Raw genomic sequence first — 18,632 nt, 5'->3', positions numbered from 1 at the left:
TAGTTAGTTAGGAAACTAACTTACAATTTATTCTGGTTTTAAAATAGACACAATAACATTTGTTATTAAGGGTATATATGTGCAAGCCATAAAATTATTTAGATAAATATGCTGTTGACATTAAGTGTGCTGTCAAATACATTTATATCATCTAATCCAGGCTTTGACCAATTGTATTTGGGTGAATGGAAATTCCTAATGTGACAACTGATGAAACATTTCCATTCAAAATGCTAACACAGTAAAGACTACTATATAGCCTGCCATTTTATATATCTCCAATAATTGATATGCACAGTTCTGTGAATAGTGACAAAAACTTGCACATATATGTTCACTGGTGGCCAACATTTTGGAATAATGTACAGATTTTGCTCTTGTGGAAAGAAATTGGTACTTTTATTCACCAAAGAGGCATTCAACTGATCACAATGTAGTCAGGACATTAATAATGTGAAAAATTATTATTACAATTTGAAAAACATATTCAGAACTTGTTAAAATACTTCAGAGTTCTCATAAAAAAAAATCCTCCACATGTAGCAATGATAACTTTGCAGATCCTTGGCATTCTTGCTGTCAGTTTGTCCAGATACTCAGGTGACATTTCACCCCACACTTTCTGTAGCACTTGCCATTGATGTGGCAGTCTTCACTTCTCATGCACAATACAGTCTAGCTGATCTCACAAAAGCTCAATGGGGTTAAGATCCATAACAAGGTTATATAAGGTGTTGGAGTGATGGCTTCTGGAAATGGGGCCTGTCTAGATTTGATCAAAAATGATTTTTTTTTTTTCAAATAGTGATGGGGCTGTTTTTTACATCAGTAATGTCCTGACAATACTTTGTGAACAGTTGAATGCCACTTTGGTGAATTAAAGTATGAATTTCCTTCCGAAACAGCAAAATCTATACATTATTCCAAACTTGTGACCGCCAGTGTATTTAAAGTGTTATGCGGCTCACACGTTGATGTGTTATCAGAGATGAGGCCTTGACATACACTGAAGTGAAAAGAGAAAACAATGTCCTGTATATTGATTGCCTGAAGGTTATTTAGAATGTTGCCAGTTTTTTATTTATTTATTTTATTTAAGATAGATACAATCAGGGGTGAAAATTTCATCACAAAGTTGGGGGGGGGGACAAGAAACATAACAATTCTCAAGAGCAATTTTTGAAGGGGACACCAATAATACAGGCAAAATTGTACTTGCAAGGATACGTGTACATCGAGGAAAGCCTTACTACTATTATTAGCGTAGCATGGAGCTAAAACAGGCAATATGGTGTCTAAAATGTACATCACTTAATATCAACTTCTTGTTTATTAAACTTGTATAAAATCAAAATCACATTTGTTATCATGCTGATATCTGGAGAAAACCTGCACTCTTTGTGTGATATTATATTAGATTAACTATATTAAATGATATAAACCGACTAAATCACAGTGAAAGCGTTAAAATCTAAATGCGCACCCGGACTAGTCTAATCTACAAGACTAACGTTACATCACGTAGTGTATGCGTACACTCTATCGGTGTGTGTGTGAGTGGGGATATACTACTGTATTAAACAAGCTAGGTAAACGCATAGACTGTATTAAACAAGGGTAGCATTAAACGTTATAATCGCTAACACAGCAGACTGCATCAGTGACAAAAGTACATTGGTACACAAGTACACAATCATATATTTGTTTTTTGACATGATTTATTTATGACTCAGCATCATCTATATTAAAGAGAAAATAATCACTTCATCCGATGTTTAAAGTGAATAAAATAACATTGACTTGCTGGAGTTCCACAACTACTCAAAAAACTTTGTTCTTCTCTCCCGCCACCGGAATGTGTGTGTGTCGGTGGTGAGGTAAAAGTGGCTGGGCAGTGGACCAAAGCACTGTGAGGCAAGGGAGGGGTGACAATTTCCACCTATGGAATCTGTACTTTAAATGCAAACTGTAACAGACTTGTGTTTAGACCCTTCTGTCAGAAGGGATTAACTGGAATATCCTCTGGATCTGGGGAGCTGTAATATTAGTAGAAGGAATAAATAAGTGATTATGTTGCCAGTTTTTGGTTCAAGTGCTCTTTACTGCTGTTCAGAATAATGGTTTGAAAACTGTTGATAAGCAAAGTGACAGTTATAAGACATTACAATGTAATCTCAGTCCCACCAGCTTTTCTCAAATTTTGCTATGTAATTTGTGGCATTGTTTGGGTTGTTTTGGAGTGAAAACAAACAAATAATTATTATACACCTCTGAAATGGTGTTAATTACATAGTAAATGCAATTGCATGTAAATATTTTAGTGCACAATACCTGAATATGCAGTTAGAAAGCAAATACAAAAATAAATAAAAAAAATACTATACATTTAGGTGAAACCTGTGTGTATTGGAAGACCCTTAATTATTTTTGTATTAAAATGTTCTGCCCCAGACAATGCAAGAAAACTTGTTTAAGGATAAAATAGATCTGTAAACTAAAAACACAAATTAGGATTCAGTAATTATGGCTGTTGCAATTATTACATTGTTTGATATTGAAATCTGATATAGGGCCGTATATGCACAAATATAATTAGTTCATATATTTGAGCATTTATGTACAAATTTAAATTCCAATAGTGTTTTAAAAAATATATGTTACATATATGAAAATGGCAATTTTTGTCATATTTTGAACTGCAGGCTTATGTTACGCATGCATGTGACCTTTTTATATCTGTAAAAACATTTATAAAAACGTATTCGCAGCATATAAATGCATATTTGACCATTTTTTAGATTCTTAGCTAACTGTATTAAGCACTGTAATTAAACTCCACTGGTGTTCCACAAGGATCTATTTTGGGTCCTTTACTTTTTATGTTGTACATCAATGATCTTCTATCTGTCTGTCCTAATACTAACATTCAAATGTATGCAGATGACACTGTTATTTATATACACGGAAGTAGTGTGTCACAAGTTGCAAATTAACTTACAAAATCTCTGGTTCATGTTGCGGCTTGGCTAGAACAATGCTGCTTACAGTTAAACATCTCTAAAACATTGTGTATGTTTATCACAAAAACTAAGAATTTAAGTATAGTGCCAGATGTATTTGTATCAGGGGAAAGATTACAAGTTGTATCAGAATATAAGTACCTTGGTATTCTGATTGATTCCAAACTTTCATTTAAGGCACAGGTTAAAAAGGTCTGTAACCGGGTCAGATTTAGTTTATCAAATTTTAGATTTATTCGTGATTATATGTCGTCTGAAGCCGCTTTGATGTATATGCATTCCATGATCATTTCTCATATTACCTACTGTTTAACTACTTGGTCGCAAGCTAGAATTAGGCCTACTACTCTGAAACCACTAGAGTCTTTGTATAAACAAGCACTAAAAACTCTTGATAAGAAATCAGTTCGGTTTCATCACTGCTCAATATTAAAAAAAATACAACTTGCTAAGCTGGGATAACTTGATCAAATATGTACATATCTGTTTGCTGTTTAAGCCTATACATAGCCTGTCTTCACCACTAAAACAGTTTGTGAACATTAGAACAACTGCTCACCGATCTACAAGGGGTGGGGAAAGAGGGGACTGTATTATCCCTCTCAAAAGAAGTAACTTTAGCCAGTCTGTATTTTCAGTCAAAGCTGCAAGGGAATGGAACTCCGTCCCATCAACAATTAGACGATTACATGCTTTTGGTTCAGCTGCATCTTAAAAAATGGTTACTGACAATTCAGCACTGTCAACATCAGTATTGTATTCTTGACAATAGACTTCTTTGAACTAATTGTTCTTGGCTATGTTGCTCTCTTCTGTTGCCATCTTTCTCTCTCTCTTTCCTTTCTCTCATGTTTACTTTGTTTTAGATAATTCACGTTTATTTTTTTTAAATGTCATATGATGTGTATATGTGTGATGCTCTGTCTCTGTTTTAAGGGTGACCGTTTAACATTCTGTCAAGGGTCTACAGATGAAAAATAGCCTTTTGGGCTAATTCTGGCACGTTTACATTTATGTTTATTAATGTGCATTGCCCCTGTAAATAAATAAATTAAATTAAATTAAACTTAAAATTCTAATCACATTTTACTACAAAACTAATGGAGATTGTAAGTGAATGTTAGAGATTCTTCGTATCTTTTGGGTCTCATTTGCAGCACTCGGGGTGAAGATTAAACGATAGCTGTGATGTATTGTGTGCTTTCTGTGGTCCCGCAAAAGTTTAGACAAGGATTTTGATAGTGAACGCACAACGTGTACGAGACGAGATGGAGACGCTTACACTGTTATGAAGATAGGCATTTGGATATCTTGCGACAGCTTCAAGCTTTTCAAGTATTTGTTTTGTCCCTGTCAAACATGAAGGAAAGTGATTGGATTCCCTCTGATTTACGTTTTTTTTTTTTTTTTCTTCGGAAATTATTACAAAATTCCAAGCTATCAAAAATAATGCAGGGATTGGTTTATTTCCAAAAATTCTTGAGAACGCAAAATCCTGGAGGGACTGTAATCTACAGCAATGCATTGAAAGTGTTAAGAAATGCTACAAAGCAATTCAATTTTAAAATTATACTGTATTTTTACTGTTTAAAATCTTTCAACAAGAAATCTTGTGGCAAATTATGTAATAAAATCACAGGCAAGGTTTTTGATATGTAGTTGACTTGTAAATAAAGTGTTGGATTTCAGTGCATATGAATCTTAAAGGCGTCATGACATGAGGAATAAACTTATCCTTGATCTTTTGACATATAAGAGGTAATTTTACTATAAAAACATACTGAAAGTTTCAGAACTCAAAACTTTTGTTTCACTTCATAACTGAACATTTGTTGAAACAAAGCTGCCAAAACGACTCACTCTATTTCCTCTGTATTGTGATGTCACACTCTAGATATTTGTATCTGACCACCTCCACAACACCACACCAATGCCTACTTTACTGTATTACTTCCGTAGCCTGCCCAGTATCTGTGAGGAGTGACATGGAAAGGAGAGAGCAGGTCAGTCAGAGCAGAGAGCCAATCATAACAGTGGGCATGTACTGTCATGTCTTAATGGAGAGGCAGCACCAGAGTGTTTCTGACAGAGGATCAGAATGAGGGTGGAAAATGATCATGTATTACAAATATTATTCTTTTCTTTTTAGTTAACTAATATTATAAGTGAACCTCACGGAACATACAAAACTTATATATAAAAAAGGCATGTCATGACCCCTTTAAACAATGACTGTGTGACATAAATCCAGTTAAAAACAAAATTACACAAACAAACATGTGTAAACCAGAGAATAGCCCCAAATGGCAACCAGCATTTTTAACACAGTATATTCCGTAAATAGCAAATGTCATTATGAATTCCTTTACAAAATATCCAAAATTTAAATGTTCTTCCTGGAGGACAGTCTTTACATTTTGCCATAATAAGCAATCGTCATCCCATAAGATCATGGTCTAAATCTGGGCTCTGCAGACTCCCATTATCCCAGGGCTCTGGTTCTGCATTCAGCCATGGCACAGCTGGTGAGATTCACCCTGGTAAGAATGTTGGGCAGGACAGCCAGGTCTTTAACATCTCAGACAGGGAACATGTCTTTTTTAAGAGGGTAGATATCCCATGTCAGTCCATCCCCATATGGGGTGTGTCCCGAGGGTAGGACAACACGTGTCAGCCAATGACTGTGGAGATAACATTTTACTTTAAACCATGGCTAACAGACTATAGAATTCAACAAAGAACATGTCAAATGTAAACGCTACATTTAAGTCAAGAACAGTCTGTCAGTATTTTATGGTTTATAATCTAGTACACTCAGTATAATCTGTTTTTCCTGTCTGCTAATGCACCCTCTGTAGACCTGACTGAATTTAACGATTGTTCGCCCATGAGCTAAAAGGAATATTTCGGGTTCTATACAAGTTAAGCTCAATTGACAGCATTTGAAGAATAATATTGATTACAAAAAAAAAAAAGCAAAAGTCTGGTTTACAGTGAGACATTTGCAATGGAAGTCAATGGGTCAATCCATAAACATTAAAATATGATTTAGAAAGTATAGCCACAAGACAAACAATATGCATGTAAACATGAATATAGTGTGATAAAATCACTTACTAACCTTTTCTGTGTAAAGCTATAGCCATTTTCACAACTTTATTGTCATGACGATGTAATATCAACAAACCCTAAAACTACTGTAAAAATGACAATTTATATTGTTAAACTTTTCAGCTCAAATAATACATGAGTTTTAACAGAAGAATTAATGTAAGTGCTTTATAAAATTATAAGCTTCCAATGTCTGCCTTTACACCCTCCACAAATTGGCCCCATTCACTTCCATTGTAAGTGCCTCACTGTAACCTCGATTTTTGCTTTATTTAAAGAAACGGAGGGATGAGTCAAAATTATTTTTCTGTGGTAATCAACATTATGCCAAAAATGCTGTCGATTAAGCTTAATTAGTTTTGAACCCAGAATATTCCTTTAATCTTTGTATCAAACTTTATCAATAGACAGCTGCTGGTGGGATAGTTTACATTTAAATAATTGTCAAACATTTGTTTAATAATTAAAATTACTAACAAAAACTAGTTCTCACCTTCTCTTCTCCACACCAAAGAACACTTTCCAGTTATTCAGTTTACCATAATTGAAAGGATTCCGATAAACCTTAAAAATATTAAGAAAAATGTTTAAGCTAAACAGAGGTTTAAAACTACAGATCTTAAGCAACAAATTTTTTTTTTAAATGATTTAATAGTTAATTTAATTTAGTTCATATTTATTTGTAATCACTTTTCACTATACATATTGTTCCAAAGTACAGCGTTCACACAGATTTGACCAATGAATTTACATTACTTTTCCAGTTCTAATTAATAAATTAACAGTTTTAAAATACCCGGTTATGTCTACGTTTCCATGATCGTGAGAGAAATGGAACAATAAAAATAAAAGTTAGCAGGGATCTTAAGTAAAAGAAACAACATAAATCCCAATGGACCTGGCCTGTTTATAAAGGAATAATTGTCAAGGTCTTACAATCATTCTCAATGGGCTGAGTAAACACTTACCTTTCCAAGTTTCGCCAAACGTTTGGCCTCTTTATCATTTATATGCCGTTCAATGCTGGTCTCTCCACGGGTGATAAGTACAGCATGCCACAATGTCAGAGCTCCAAGCGCAACTGTGACTGTGCTGATGGAAAAACCAGCAAACATAACAAAAGATGTGCATCTATAGAAATAATAGAACAAGTTTTGGAGCTGCTGTGAAAGAATAGCCTTTTGAAATGATGTACCTTGTGAGGACCCACATGTAGATAACACTCTTGTGAAACATCCTGTCCTTATAGTTATATGAAGGTTGTGAAATTACCTATGTATCCAATGAAGCATAAGAAGAGGAAAATTACATATTATATAAAAGCATAAACTATAATAACATTATAATATTATAATAATAAAAAAATGTCTAATTTGTTATAATTTATTTTATCTAAATACATAATTATATCCCTATATGGTAAATATTAAACAACAGTAAAAAGTGCACTCAGTTAATTTTTTATTATTAAAAAGATTACTACTAGATAATGTATAGTATTTTTCAAATATATGCACAAAATCATTAGCACTCACATGAGATGAAAACTCAGTCATATCAGTAACCTAATAAAAGTTGTCTTATTCTACATGGAGGGCCCCCTCATAGGGGCTCCCATCATATGATCAAATGACCAACTTAATACTACTCCCTTAGTCACAATAAATGCCATGTTACTGGACACTTTCACTCATGGATTAAATGAATCATTGCTAACTGTGAATAAGTTCAACACTGTCATCGGTAACTGAAATGTATTGTGTTTTAATGTTGCTTCATCCATCCCCCTAGGTGTCAGTAAGTCCAAGAAGACACATTTAAAAAAACAAAAAGGAAAAAAGAAATACTCTGTGCACCTTAAAGCTTTAGTAAACCAGAGTTAACGTAAACACAAATGGTTCATGAAGATCACAAAAAACTATACATGAAAGCTGAAATGTGGAGCAAATACCAAATTCACTGCTCCAATTCTAGGACATGTCTATTGCTTCAAATCTAACCAACCAGAGCTTAAACAGTCTAAAGTTCAGCAGTAAATCCTCCCTCATCCAATTGTGAGAAAAGCAGGGTAAGTAGGTAGTACTAATTTTAATGTGAACTGTTAGCATTGAGATAAGGGTATAATTTGTTGTGATTTCATAGCATGTCGTTTGTGTTAAGAGTGTTAATTAGCAAGCAGAAAAAGATCAAATTCCAGCTCCAATTCAAGCTGACATCATGAGCCGTCTATTATACCTTCCCAGCCAAGGCTTCTGACGGTACGATGCCGATAAGCAACCCAATCCCTGTCACCGGGACCCCCTGTTTCTCCGCTTCCATGTGCCTGAATTGCTAGGGATTGGCAGAGAGACAGCTGGCAGTTAAGACATGCCTACTAGCCCAGACTTTGAGAACAGAAACAGAAAAGGAGAGACAGATAACCATTGAGAAAGAAGAGATAAAATGCCACCTTAGAAGGGACACAAAACACCTTCTTCATTTTGCAGAATAAATGCATAAAAAATGATGCCCAATTATTAAAGGGATATTTCACCCAAAAATGAACATTCTCTCATCATTTACTCTTGCTCATGCCATCCCAGTATGACTTTCTTTCTTCTGCTGAACACAAACAAAGATTTTTAGAAAATATATCAGCTCTGTGTGTCCATACAATGCAAGTAAATGGTGGTCAGAACTATGAGGGTCCAAAAAGCACATAAAGGCTGCATAAAAGTAATCAATATGACTCCAGTAATTAGTTTCATCAAACATCAATATTCAAGTCCTTTTTACTATAAATTCGCCTCCCTGCCCAGCAGGTGGTGATATGCACAAAGAATGTGAATTGCCAAAACAAAAGTATAAGAATGTGAAAGTGGACACTGATAGTAAAAATTACTTAAATGTTGATCTGTTTCTCACCCACACTTATCCTATTGCTTCTGAAGACATGGATTAAACCACTGCAGTCATATGAATTACATTTATTCTGCCTTTATGTGCTTCAATATGTTGGTACTGATTCACATGCTATATACATGATATATTCTTCTAAAAATATTTTTTTGTTTTCAGCTGAAGAAAGAAGTCATATACATCTGGGATGGCATGAGGGTGAGTAAATGATGAGAGAATGTTAATTTTTGTCTGAACTATTCCCTTAAATAGGGAATTTTACAGGCTTTGAATAAGTGCGTAAAAGGTCCATACCTGTATGATACAGAGATTATGAATTAAAAAATAAAGAAAACAATGGCATTAAAGGAAATTCAGATTGATTCACTAATGAATCATTCCGACCAATAACAAAAAAGAATTCATTTTGTATCATTTCAAAATAAGGGTCTCTCTGATGTATTTTTGGCATTGTTTATACTTCAAATCTTGTGTTATGCACCACATTTTTTTCTGGCTATTATTGGGATTTTGGTTGAACAAAAAACTGCATCTGGGATTTTATCCATTTTTGACACTTTTTCCCACCATAGTAAAATGATTTTTTAAATATTATTTTTCATTCTATAAATCGAATTAATCGGTTATCTCATTTCCCACCACTTTAGTTATCAGTATCGACAAAATCCACAATCGGTCGACCTCTTAATGACTCATTAATCTTAATGACTTTAAGATTGTAGACGTTTGGAAAATTCTGTAATATTTCCATGTATTTATTGACTGTGGGAACCCTGAAACTAATATTTTAGACTGAGAAGCATAATGCAAAATAATAAATATATAAAAAAAACAAAGCCTTACATCTATGGCATTGTATGCATCAATAAAGAGATTACGACCACTGATGCTACAGTACATGCAGCCCAAAGTCAAATAGACACAAAACGAGAAGAAGTAACGATGATTGTAATGACCAACACAGTTGTTCAGCCAAGCTGAAAATACACAATTAAGGAACAAAGTACACAATTGGAAACAAAAAACATAGTGTGTATTTGAGGTGCTAACCTGAATGTATAAGTGTGTAAAAACCTAGCAAGTGAAAAGGAAGCTAATGTATATATGGTCATACATTCTTTCACAAGGATACGGCAATGATGGTCCATTTTTAGAATACATCTGGAGAGAAAGATAGAGGGATGTCTGAATGCATGTTTCTCACAATAATAATATAACATGTAGCCGTACTTCAGTCACCAATCATCCTGTTTGGAAAATGTCAAGTAGTGTCTTTCTCTTACGTTTTACAGATGCCACAGTGATGACTCCTTGCTGGTTTAGGAATGACACACTTTTTACAGACTGACACAAACGGGATGTCCTTTTTCATCTGAGGGAGAATGAGAAAAAAGAAGAGCTATTAGGTCATGCATGACTCTGATTATATAATGCAGCTCTACTGGAATGTGGTGTGTCTTGAGGTGCTGAACCTGAGGAGGATTTCCAGGGGGGGTCTTTGTGGCCTTGTAGTAATGGAAGGCTATCATGACAATGATCCAATTTCCATAACAAATGTGCCACATTATCCAGCCAGGAGTGTATGTTTGCAGGACCAACGGCAGAAGGCAGTAGTATGCAATGAAGACCACAGAGCTGGTAAGAGCTACTACTAAAAATACAAAGACCTTAAAAGAAAGAGCACCGGATGTAAGAGAAAAGCATGGCCATAATAATTAAAAATATAACAGGAGAATAATGATAAGAAATTATTTACCTTTCCGAACCAGCGTGTGACAACCTCGACCATCCAAAACACTGGCTCAAGGAGGGAGTCCATCACCACTTCCGAATTAGTGAGAGAATTAAAATAAAGGGATTTGAATAGAAGTTTGATGTAGCTCACAGGTTGCCTCAGGTGCCTGGGCAGGCGACAGCGACTGTGCCTGCCACACCCGCGCAGGCATCTCAGCAGCAGGTGCATGATAGTGGAGCAGGGACGCATATTCTGCCCCTGTAATGACAAGATATTCTATTTTACTAACTTATCGGAACTTCCTGAATATCCTCACATGCAAGTTTCTCTATGGCAGCCAGCAATTCACTCATTGACAAAGCCCCCTCTGTTGAACTTTTAAGCCAATTAGATTAACGAAGTATCCACCTAAGCAGTTGGTGTGGACTGATCCAAACCAATAATTCAAGCATGGTTTAGTTTTCTGATACCCCCAGATTATCTGACAGAATACAAAGATACAACAGACCTATTTAGAGTCTCTAAAAGGAGGCATTCTTTACTTCTTGGTGCATACTTCAAATGACTGATAACAGTGATCACAGCACTTAAACAGCCCTGCCCATTTTAGGTTCCCATTCACTTTTCAAAAAAATGCAGACATGGTTAGGCAAGTGACTAATGCTTCTTTCATGGATTTGTTGTTCTAATCTGATTTGTAATCTTACTAGAGGGGTTTCAAAAAGCAACTCCACTGGCTTTGAGATTAAAACCTCACGGTCACACAAAAACATTTACATACACAATCACACATTGCGAATGATAGCACTGCATACCCAGACATTGTAAAATGTACAAATGCCGGATACAGATCTTGACATTCTACATTCCAGGCAAATCATAATGTGGATAGAACAGCGCCACCCATATATTGTAACAATGGCAAGAGCTAAACATCATAAGTCACATCAAGTCAGAAATGCGAGCAGTTTGCTCTCTTACCTGCCTGAAAACTTCTACCAGTGCGATGGACTCAACTCATGATACCGCTGAAAGAGCATTTAATCATGACAGATGGAGGCAAATAAATGGAAAGAGTTTCAACACCGATGATTTCATCTGCTTCGTTGTCTGTCTGTTGCGCAGGACTGTGAGCTGTCACGATGGGACTTCTGGGAATTGCAGTTGTTCTTCATACGAATAAGCAGGACGGTTTGTGTTCGTCTGCGCTCTTTTTCCATTGTTTTTCTATGTAAACGTGCAAAGAGGGACGTCTTTGGCCGTTGCGCCGCGTCCAGTTCGGGTTTTAGAGTAAGAAAAAAAAGAACGTCAGCTTTTAATAGCGGGTCTCGGCTCTCGAGAATTTTAACGCAAGAACGTGTTCGGTTTGAACGGACACTTACTCTGGAACTTTGGGAATTGGAGTTTAGGAAGTGGAGAGTATAATATTCGGTAAAAATATATATGTTCTGAATTTTTATCGTAACATTAGGCGAGATCAAAGGCAGATATTGCGTGATTAACGTCCATGTGCTTTGTTGTTAATAAAGTGGATTCTATTTAAATTGTTGCTTTTAAATGAAAGAAAATATGATGAACAAGACACTCAATATACCTGTTATTTAATTCCCCCTATAAGACGTGTCTTTCCATAAATGTTTAGTTTAATAAAGACACATATTTTGGATATTTTAGAAACATGATACCATTCACATACACTGGCGGCCAAAAGTTTGGATGTAGAGATTTTGCTCTTATTTCTCAAACTAAAGACTCTTGTTTAGTTGTACATCTGGCCTTCCACATCTCTTTCTGTCCTTGTTAGAGCCAGTTGTCCTTTTGCAGTTTGTGTTGCACTGATTTTAATATCGGACAAGGAAAAATAACGTTAAGCACATTAAATCACAATGGCAAATTTGTTATGTATTTAGCCTACCTAAACATCTAAATCTGTACATAATTCCAAACTTGTGGCCGCCAGTGTATGCCATACATGAAATTAGAGATAATAATAATAATTAAAAAAAAACATTTTAAATGAGCACAAAAAAAAAAAAATCACGGTTGTTTAAACCAATGAACATTAAGTTGTGTCGTCAGCCAGTCATTTCCCATCGTGTTTCGGAAAAAGCAACTGCGGCCGCTTCGCTCTCGCGGGATTATGTTGCCCTACATCATCATGACATCACAGTAAGTCAGACAGATATCTTACCGACAAACGGTTTAGCAAAACCTGCTCATCTCAAACCAGCCTGTTTACTTCACATCGTGTCATATCTTATATCGTAATTACAGTTTAGTTCAATTGTTTTTCAACGCGATTACAAACCAACTGCAGCAAAGATTTGTGGGAATTGTAGTTCCACTATTGTAGCTATTCACACGTGTTAACGCTGTGGTTGAATTTGTCCTCGACATGGCGTTCAGTTTCAACTTCGATATTCCTTTGCAAACAGAAGGAACCAATGGTGATGAACATAAAGACGATAAAGCACAATATGCGGATCCTATATGCACGGTAAGGGACGTTAGCATTAGCTTGCTAAGCTATATCCGTGCTATTTAAGTTGCTTTGGAAGGTTTACTTGAGATATAAAACTATACTGATTGGGATTATAAAAGTAATAACGGAAGCAATAGGAACTGACCATGCTTTGTTTATTCATGTAGAAGAATAAAACGGCAATATGGTAGTGTGAGTGAATTTACTCATTATCTCGTGTCAAAATGTTAAAAGATTGAGGGGGACCAAAGGTAAAATTGTATCCATCATTGAAAATCGAAAATTAATCGACCAGTAATCCAATTATTGGGGAAGCTGATACATCCTTCTCAATGGCTATGGTTGGTACAGACCTGTTTATTTTTTTTATATCACAACAGACCATTAAGAGTATACACATGGTTTGTATTTTCACAGGAAACTGTCCCAAAGATGAAGGATGCAATTGAGCATGGACATTCGGCAGATCCTCTCTCACAACTTGACAACTGGGTGCCTGAAACCATCACTATTGGTACTCTGCCTCCTCTCCTCTGTCTCAATGAATCAGTGTTTGAGAAGACCGCCCCTGAACGAGAGGACAGTGAGGAGATACTGGCTAAAACACTCACTCAAAACTCAGACCTAATCTCTGGAATTTACGAGGGTGGACTTAAGATATGGGAATGCACTTATGATCTTCTTGAGTACATTGACGATAAACAAGAAACCTTCTTTGGGAAAAGTGTGTTAGATTTGGGTTGTGGAGCAGGTCTACTTGGTATCCTTGCATTGAAAAGAGGAGCCACCAAAGTTGATTTCCAGGATTATAATAGCACAGTGATAGAGCAACTAACATATCCAAATGCATTTCTCAACTGCGAAGAAGAGAGTGATGATGATGAGACAGGAGGGGAAAATGGCAGCCCACCATCCAAGAGGAAAGCCCTGAATTCACAGAAATTACTATTAGATCATTGTGGCTTCTTCTCAGGGGACTGGAACTCTTTTCTCACACTTGTGCAAAAGAAAAATCCTAAACCAAAATATGATATCATCTTCACATCTGAAACCATATACAACACAGACTACTACCCTTCTCTTCATAATGTGTTTTGCAGCCTGCTTGCTGAAAATGGGATTGTTTATTTGGCAACCAAGTCTCACTATTTTGGAGTAGGGGGTGGGCTTTATCGGTTTCAGAAGTTTGTTGAGCAGAATAATGTGTTCCAAGTCAAATGTTTGAAGGATGTGGATCAAGGCCTGAAGAGACATGTTGTATCATTGTCATTTAAAAAGTGAACCATATGATCTTCTAAAACTGATCTGCACAAAAATCATCAAATAAAAGGACTGAACACATGTTTACATCACACAGACCAACATATGAAATACTCAAGTTTGTTTTCAAACTCAACACTTGTTTAATATTAAAGTAAACATAATACTTACCGTACAACAAAATAGGCTTTAAAGAAATGCAAATTTCCATAAATAATTGTGTCCCTTCTTGATGAATTTGAGAAAGCGTGAGTAAACATTCTTGCCAAAGTGTAGACTAAGTAAATTAACCAAGGGAATGACTTGGATAAGATAAATCCAAACAAAAATTAAGTGCCCTAATAACTGTTTAACCAATAAATACTAGTAACGATTCCAAAAGTATGTATGTTAATATACTGGTTTCATATATATTTTTATATTACACAATGTTATAGAACTATGTCTAATTGATGTTAAATATGGAAGTCTCGTTTAATCAGCAAATCAATGCTGATTTACAATTTATAACGCTTATAAGTTAAATACTCTATTTCTTGGCTTTGCCCTGGGCTGCCACAGCCTCCATAGCCTTGCGAACGGTTTCCTCGTCTCCAAGGAACTGCATTGGCTTGATGGGCTTCAGATTCTTGTCTAGCTCATAAAGTACAGGGATGCCAGTGGGCAGATTCAGCTCCATTATGGCCTCCTCAGACATTCCTGTAAATGTAAATAAACTATGAGACTAAGGGGAAAAAAATGTCAAATGTGTGGTGACCTAATAGCATTTAACCATTTACAACAAATGTCCTTAAGAAATCGATTTCAATTTATTACAAATAAACTGAAATGATACACAAGAAGTGTTGAAACATTAAAATAATCCAGCTGAATATACAAAAGGAATTATATAACATACTGTACTTGCCTTCTAAGTGCTTCACAATGCCTCTCAAACTGTTTCCATGTGCAGCAATCAACACTCTCTTTCCCTCCTTGATTTGATGCACAATCTCCTCATTCCAGAATGGTAAGGCCCGCGCAATTGTGTCCTTCAGACTCTCACAAGAAGGCAGCTGGTCCTCGGTTAAGTCACTATACCGTCTGTCCTATAGAAAGAACAGGCATGCCACAAGACATGAATTTGGTGCATTATAGGGATAGTTCACCCAAAAATAATTAATCATTTACTCACACTCATGCCATCGAAGATGTATATGACTTTCTTCTGCTGAACAAAAACAAAGGTTTTTAGAAGAATATATCAGCACTGTAGGTCCATACAATGCTAACTGAATGGTGATCAGGCATTTGAAGCTCAAAATTGGAGATAAAGTCAGCATAAAAGTAATCCATAAAACTCTAGTGGTTAAATCAATGTCTTCTGAATCGATTCAGTTGGTTTTAGGTGAGAACAGACCAAAATATAATTCCATTTTCACTGTACATCTTGCCATTTCAGTCTCTAGGCAAGATCATCATTTCAAGCTTGATTACAAAATTCTAGAGTGCTTGAAATCATGATCCCCAAGGAGACTGCAGTCAAAATGTACAGTGAAAAAGGAATTATATTTTGGTCTGTTCTCACCATTGATTTAACCACTGGAGTCTTTATGGTTACTTTTATGCAAAAAAAAAAAGCCTGATCACCGTTCACTTGTATTGTATGGACCTATAGAGCTGAGATATTCCTCTTAAAATCTTTGTGTTCAGCAGAAGAAAATCATACACATCTTAGATGGCATGAGAGTGAGTAAATGAGAGAATTGCACACTTATACATTCATTTTTGGGTGAACTAATCCTTTAATTAAACATATATAAGCAACACAGTATGTAATAGTCCTGCTTCTTTAATTTAATAGTAATTCCTGACTTGTTTGGATGTTCTCGGTCCGATAAGAGCCAGTCTTCTCAACAGTTGTGCTTTGTTTTTTTGACCCTTTACATTGATTAACCACATACACAAATGTGTCAACATGTAACAGTGTCAATTTTAGTCTAGTAAGATCAGTTAGCATAATGTCATCATGCTTTTTATGAAGTCTGCACTGTGCTGGGGATAAGAGATTTTTATTAGGCAATATAATCTATTATATTAAACAAGCCCACCCTTTAAGAGTGGCATCTGTCTGACCTGATTTAAACTATTTAAATATACATGCATTTTTGCATAATTTGAGTGAGGAGCTCATGTCATGATACTATTCTGGATTGATTGAATAATAATGAAGACAACTATGTATGATCTAAAAAATAATGTAGATGAAGAAATCAGATTAAGTACTACAATAAATAAAACAGGCCTCACTTTGCTAATGATGCTGTAAAAGTCATGATCTGCATCCATAGGTGGAGGGGGGATGTCATAGGAGCGCCTCCAAATCTTAACCTGGGCTTCACCATGCTTAGCCGCAGTCTCAGACTTGTTCAGCCCAGTGAGACCGCCATAGTGGCGTTCATTCAGCCGCCAGGTCCTGTGCACAGGCAGCCACATCTGATCTATACCGTCCAAAACGATCCATAACGTCCGGATGGCTCTCTTCAGCACCGATGTGTAACAAATATCAAACTCGAACCCCGCATCTGAGGAGACACAAAAAGAATAAACTGCTAGTTACAAAGCATAACTTTAAATGTATGCATTTGTATGTTACAACAGCCTTTACTGAAACATTCAGCACGTGAGTACAATCACGTTCCTAGCTGCACGATCACATCACTGAGAGCTAAGAGAGTACCTACGTCATAATGGAGGCGGGAACTAAACCGTCTGAAAGTCATTTATTTTTTTTTAGGATTTTTCTTCTAAAAATGTGAAATGTCAGTCTATATATATATATATATATATATATATATATATAAATAAAGACAAGCGGCCAAAGCGAAAGTAACCAATTTAGAAATACGAGTATGTTTCTAAAAACGCTGATGTAAAAAAGACGCAGATATACGGCCCTCGTTCACGATGCTTTCAAATAATATACTTTTAACAAACCTTTTAAAGCCTGACCGCCTCTTTTTGCCTCCTGAACCCCTGTCTCGCTCAGGTCTGCGTCGAACCAGCCGCAGAAGCGATTCTCCTGATTCCAGCAGCTCTCGCCATGGCGAATGAGAACCAGCTTGTAAGCAGCCATTTTTATTGTTAGAGCGATAAATATGAAAGGTAACAGTTGAACTAAACAGGATGGCTGAGCCTGGTCGAACAGGTTGTTAAGAGTCCTATTAAAATGACCCTTCTCTCATCCGTGTCTGTAATGAATGACGCTTCCGGCCTTTCCATCTCAAAACTCCACCAATCAAAGCCTCGGAAACAATGCGCAACGACCGCTAACACAAAATGGAAAAATCATTGACATTCCTGTAAATTCCTTTGCTTATTACATATTAAACCTATTCCAGATTGTTTCTGGTATATGCTAACTATAATAAGAAGGTTAATAATAACATTTAATATTTCACAGTTTATCTACCTTACACGATATTCGAAGTCTCAGTGTAAAAGTCCAAGAGAGGAGTGTAACTTCCCGTTCATTGGATGTATGCAAGAGAGGTGGTTTTGAAGAGCCAATGAAAAGTAATTTAGGATAGCGTGGGCGGGGTTTAGTGAGGACGACCATTAACTTAAATGCATTTAATTTCAAAAAGTAGTTCTCTTATGAGAGGTTCTCTTGTATTGCGTAAGCTAGCTTACGCTACGGGAAAGATTAATCTTTTCTGAGATATTGAAGCCAAAAAATTATCCTTAATATTGTATCATTTGTCAACGCAGTGCAGCAACTGCAGACCTTGAGTGGGCTAGCTAGCGAGCTCATTGGTTGCTCTGCGGCAACTGCTGCAGCCTATAGATGAACCTGGGCGAACTCGCGTCCAATGAGAGAGCGTCCGCACGCTTACTGCATCAAAGCCGCCAAAATGGCGTGGCTAGAGTGCATATAAGCGTAGTTCGTGAGGCTGGAACCCTGATTTTCATCTCTTCAGCTGAAGCTCTTCGCATCTCTGAACTGGAAGCCGTGTCGCCGTTCGAGGGGCATCTAGCAAGCTTGGACAGCGCCGAAGAAGCCGGCCGTCTCCGCCACCTTCAGCCATCCTGCGAGCTACGCCATCCGGCGACGTATCCTTTTTAGAGCAAGCTAGTTCTTAACGAA

At 36.3% G+C, this 18,632-nt stretch overlaps 3 protein-coding genes across 6 annotated transcripts; 1 reads left to right on the top strand and 2 right to left on the bottom strand.

The window, feature by feature from the left end:
* Positions 1-4,476: 4,476 nt before the first annotated feature.
* LOC127660762 (palmitoyltransferase ZDHHC16A-like) lies at positions 4,477-11,885 on the bottom strand. 3 transcript variants are annotated; one of them, XM_052151169.1, is made up of 11 exons: positions 11,746-11,885; positions 10,786-11,022; positions 10,502-10,696; positions 10,313-10,401; positions 10,162-10,190; positions 9,873-10,006; positions 8,367-8,462; positions 7,327-7,403; positions 7,100-7,223; positions 6,625-6,695; positions 4,477-5,701 (listed from the first exon to the last, which is right to left on the bottom strand). In XM_052151169.1, the coding sequence occupies exons 2-11, from the start codon at positions 11,011-11,013 to the stop codon at positions 5,599-5,601; spliced, it is 1,146 nt and encodes a 381-aa protein (XP_052007129.1). In that variant the 5' UTR covers positions 11,014-11,022; positions 11,746-11,885; the 3' UTR covers positions 4,477-5,598. The 3 variants fall into 3 exon arrangements, with proteins under 3 accessions (XP_052007129.1, XP_052007131.1, XP_052007132.1); XM_052151171.1 differs by having other exon boundaries at positions 11,750-11,881; XM_052151172.1 differs by lacking the exon at positions 8,367-8,462.
* On the top strand, positions 11,828-14,531 carry mettl18 (methyltransferase like 18). 2 transcript variants are annotated; one of them, XM_052151174.1, is made up of 2 exons: positions 11,828-11,955; positions 13,664-14,531. In XM_052151174.1, exon 2 carries the CDS (start codon positions 13,679-13,681, stop codon positions 14,525-14,527), a length of 849 nt encoding a protein of 282 aa, XP_052007134.1. In that variant the 5' UTR covers positions 11,828-11,955; positions 13,664-13,678; the 3' UTR covers positions 14,528-14,531. The 2 variants fall into 2 exon arrangements, with proteins under 2 accessions (XP_052007134.1, XP_052007133.1); XM_052151173.1 differs by lacking the exon at positions 11,828-11,955 and adding an exon at positions 12,950-13,261.
* A 171-nt stretch (positions 14,532-14,702) lies between these two features.
* On the bottom strand, positions 14,703-17,929 carry pgam1a (phosphoglycerate mutase 1a). The gene is made up of 4 exons (XM_052151176.1): positions 17,483-17,929; positions 16,796-17,070; positions 15,414-15,594; positions 14,703-15,205 (listed from the first exon to the last, which is right to left on the bottom strand). The coding sequence occupies exons 1-4, from the start codon at positions 17,619-17,621 to the stop codon at positions 15,036-15,038; spliced, it is 765 nt and encodes a 254-aa protein (XP_052007136.1). The 5' UTR covers positions 17,622-17,929; the 3' UTR covers positions 14,703-15,035.
* Positions 17,930-18,632: the final 703 nt, after the last annotated feature.

This window comes from Xyrauchen texanus, chromosome 20 (assembly GCF_025860055.1).
Source record: "Xyrauchen texanus isolate HMW12.3.18 chromosome 20, RBS_HiC_50CHRs, whole genome shotgun sequence".
Classification (NCBI taxonomy): Eukaryota; Metazoa; Chordata; class Actinopteri; order Cypriniformes; family Catostomidae; genus Xyrauchen; species Xyrauchen texanus.
Note: the sequence above shows the minus strand (reverse complement) of the source record. Positions and strands in the feature narration are given on the sequence as shown.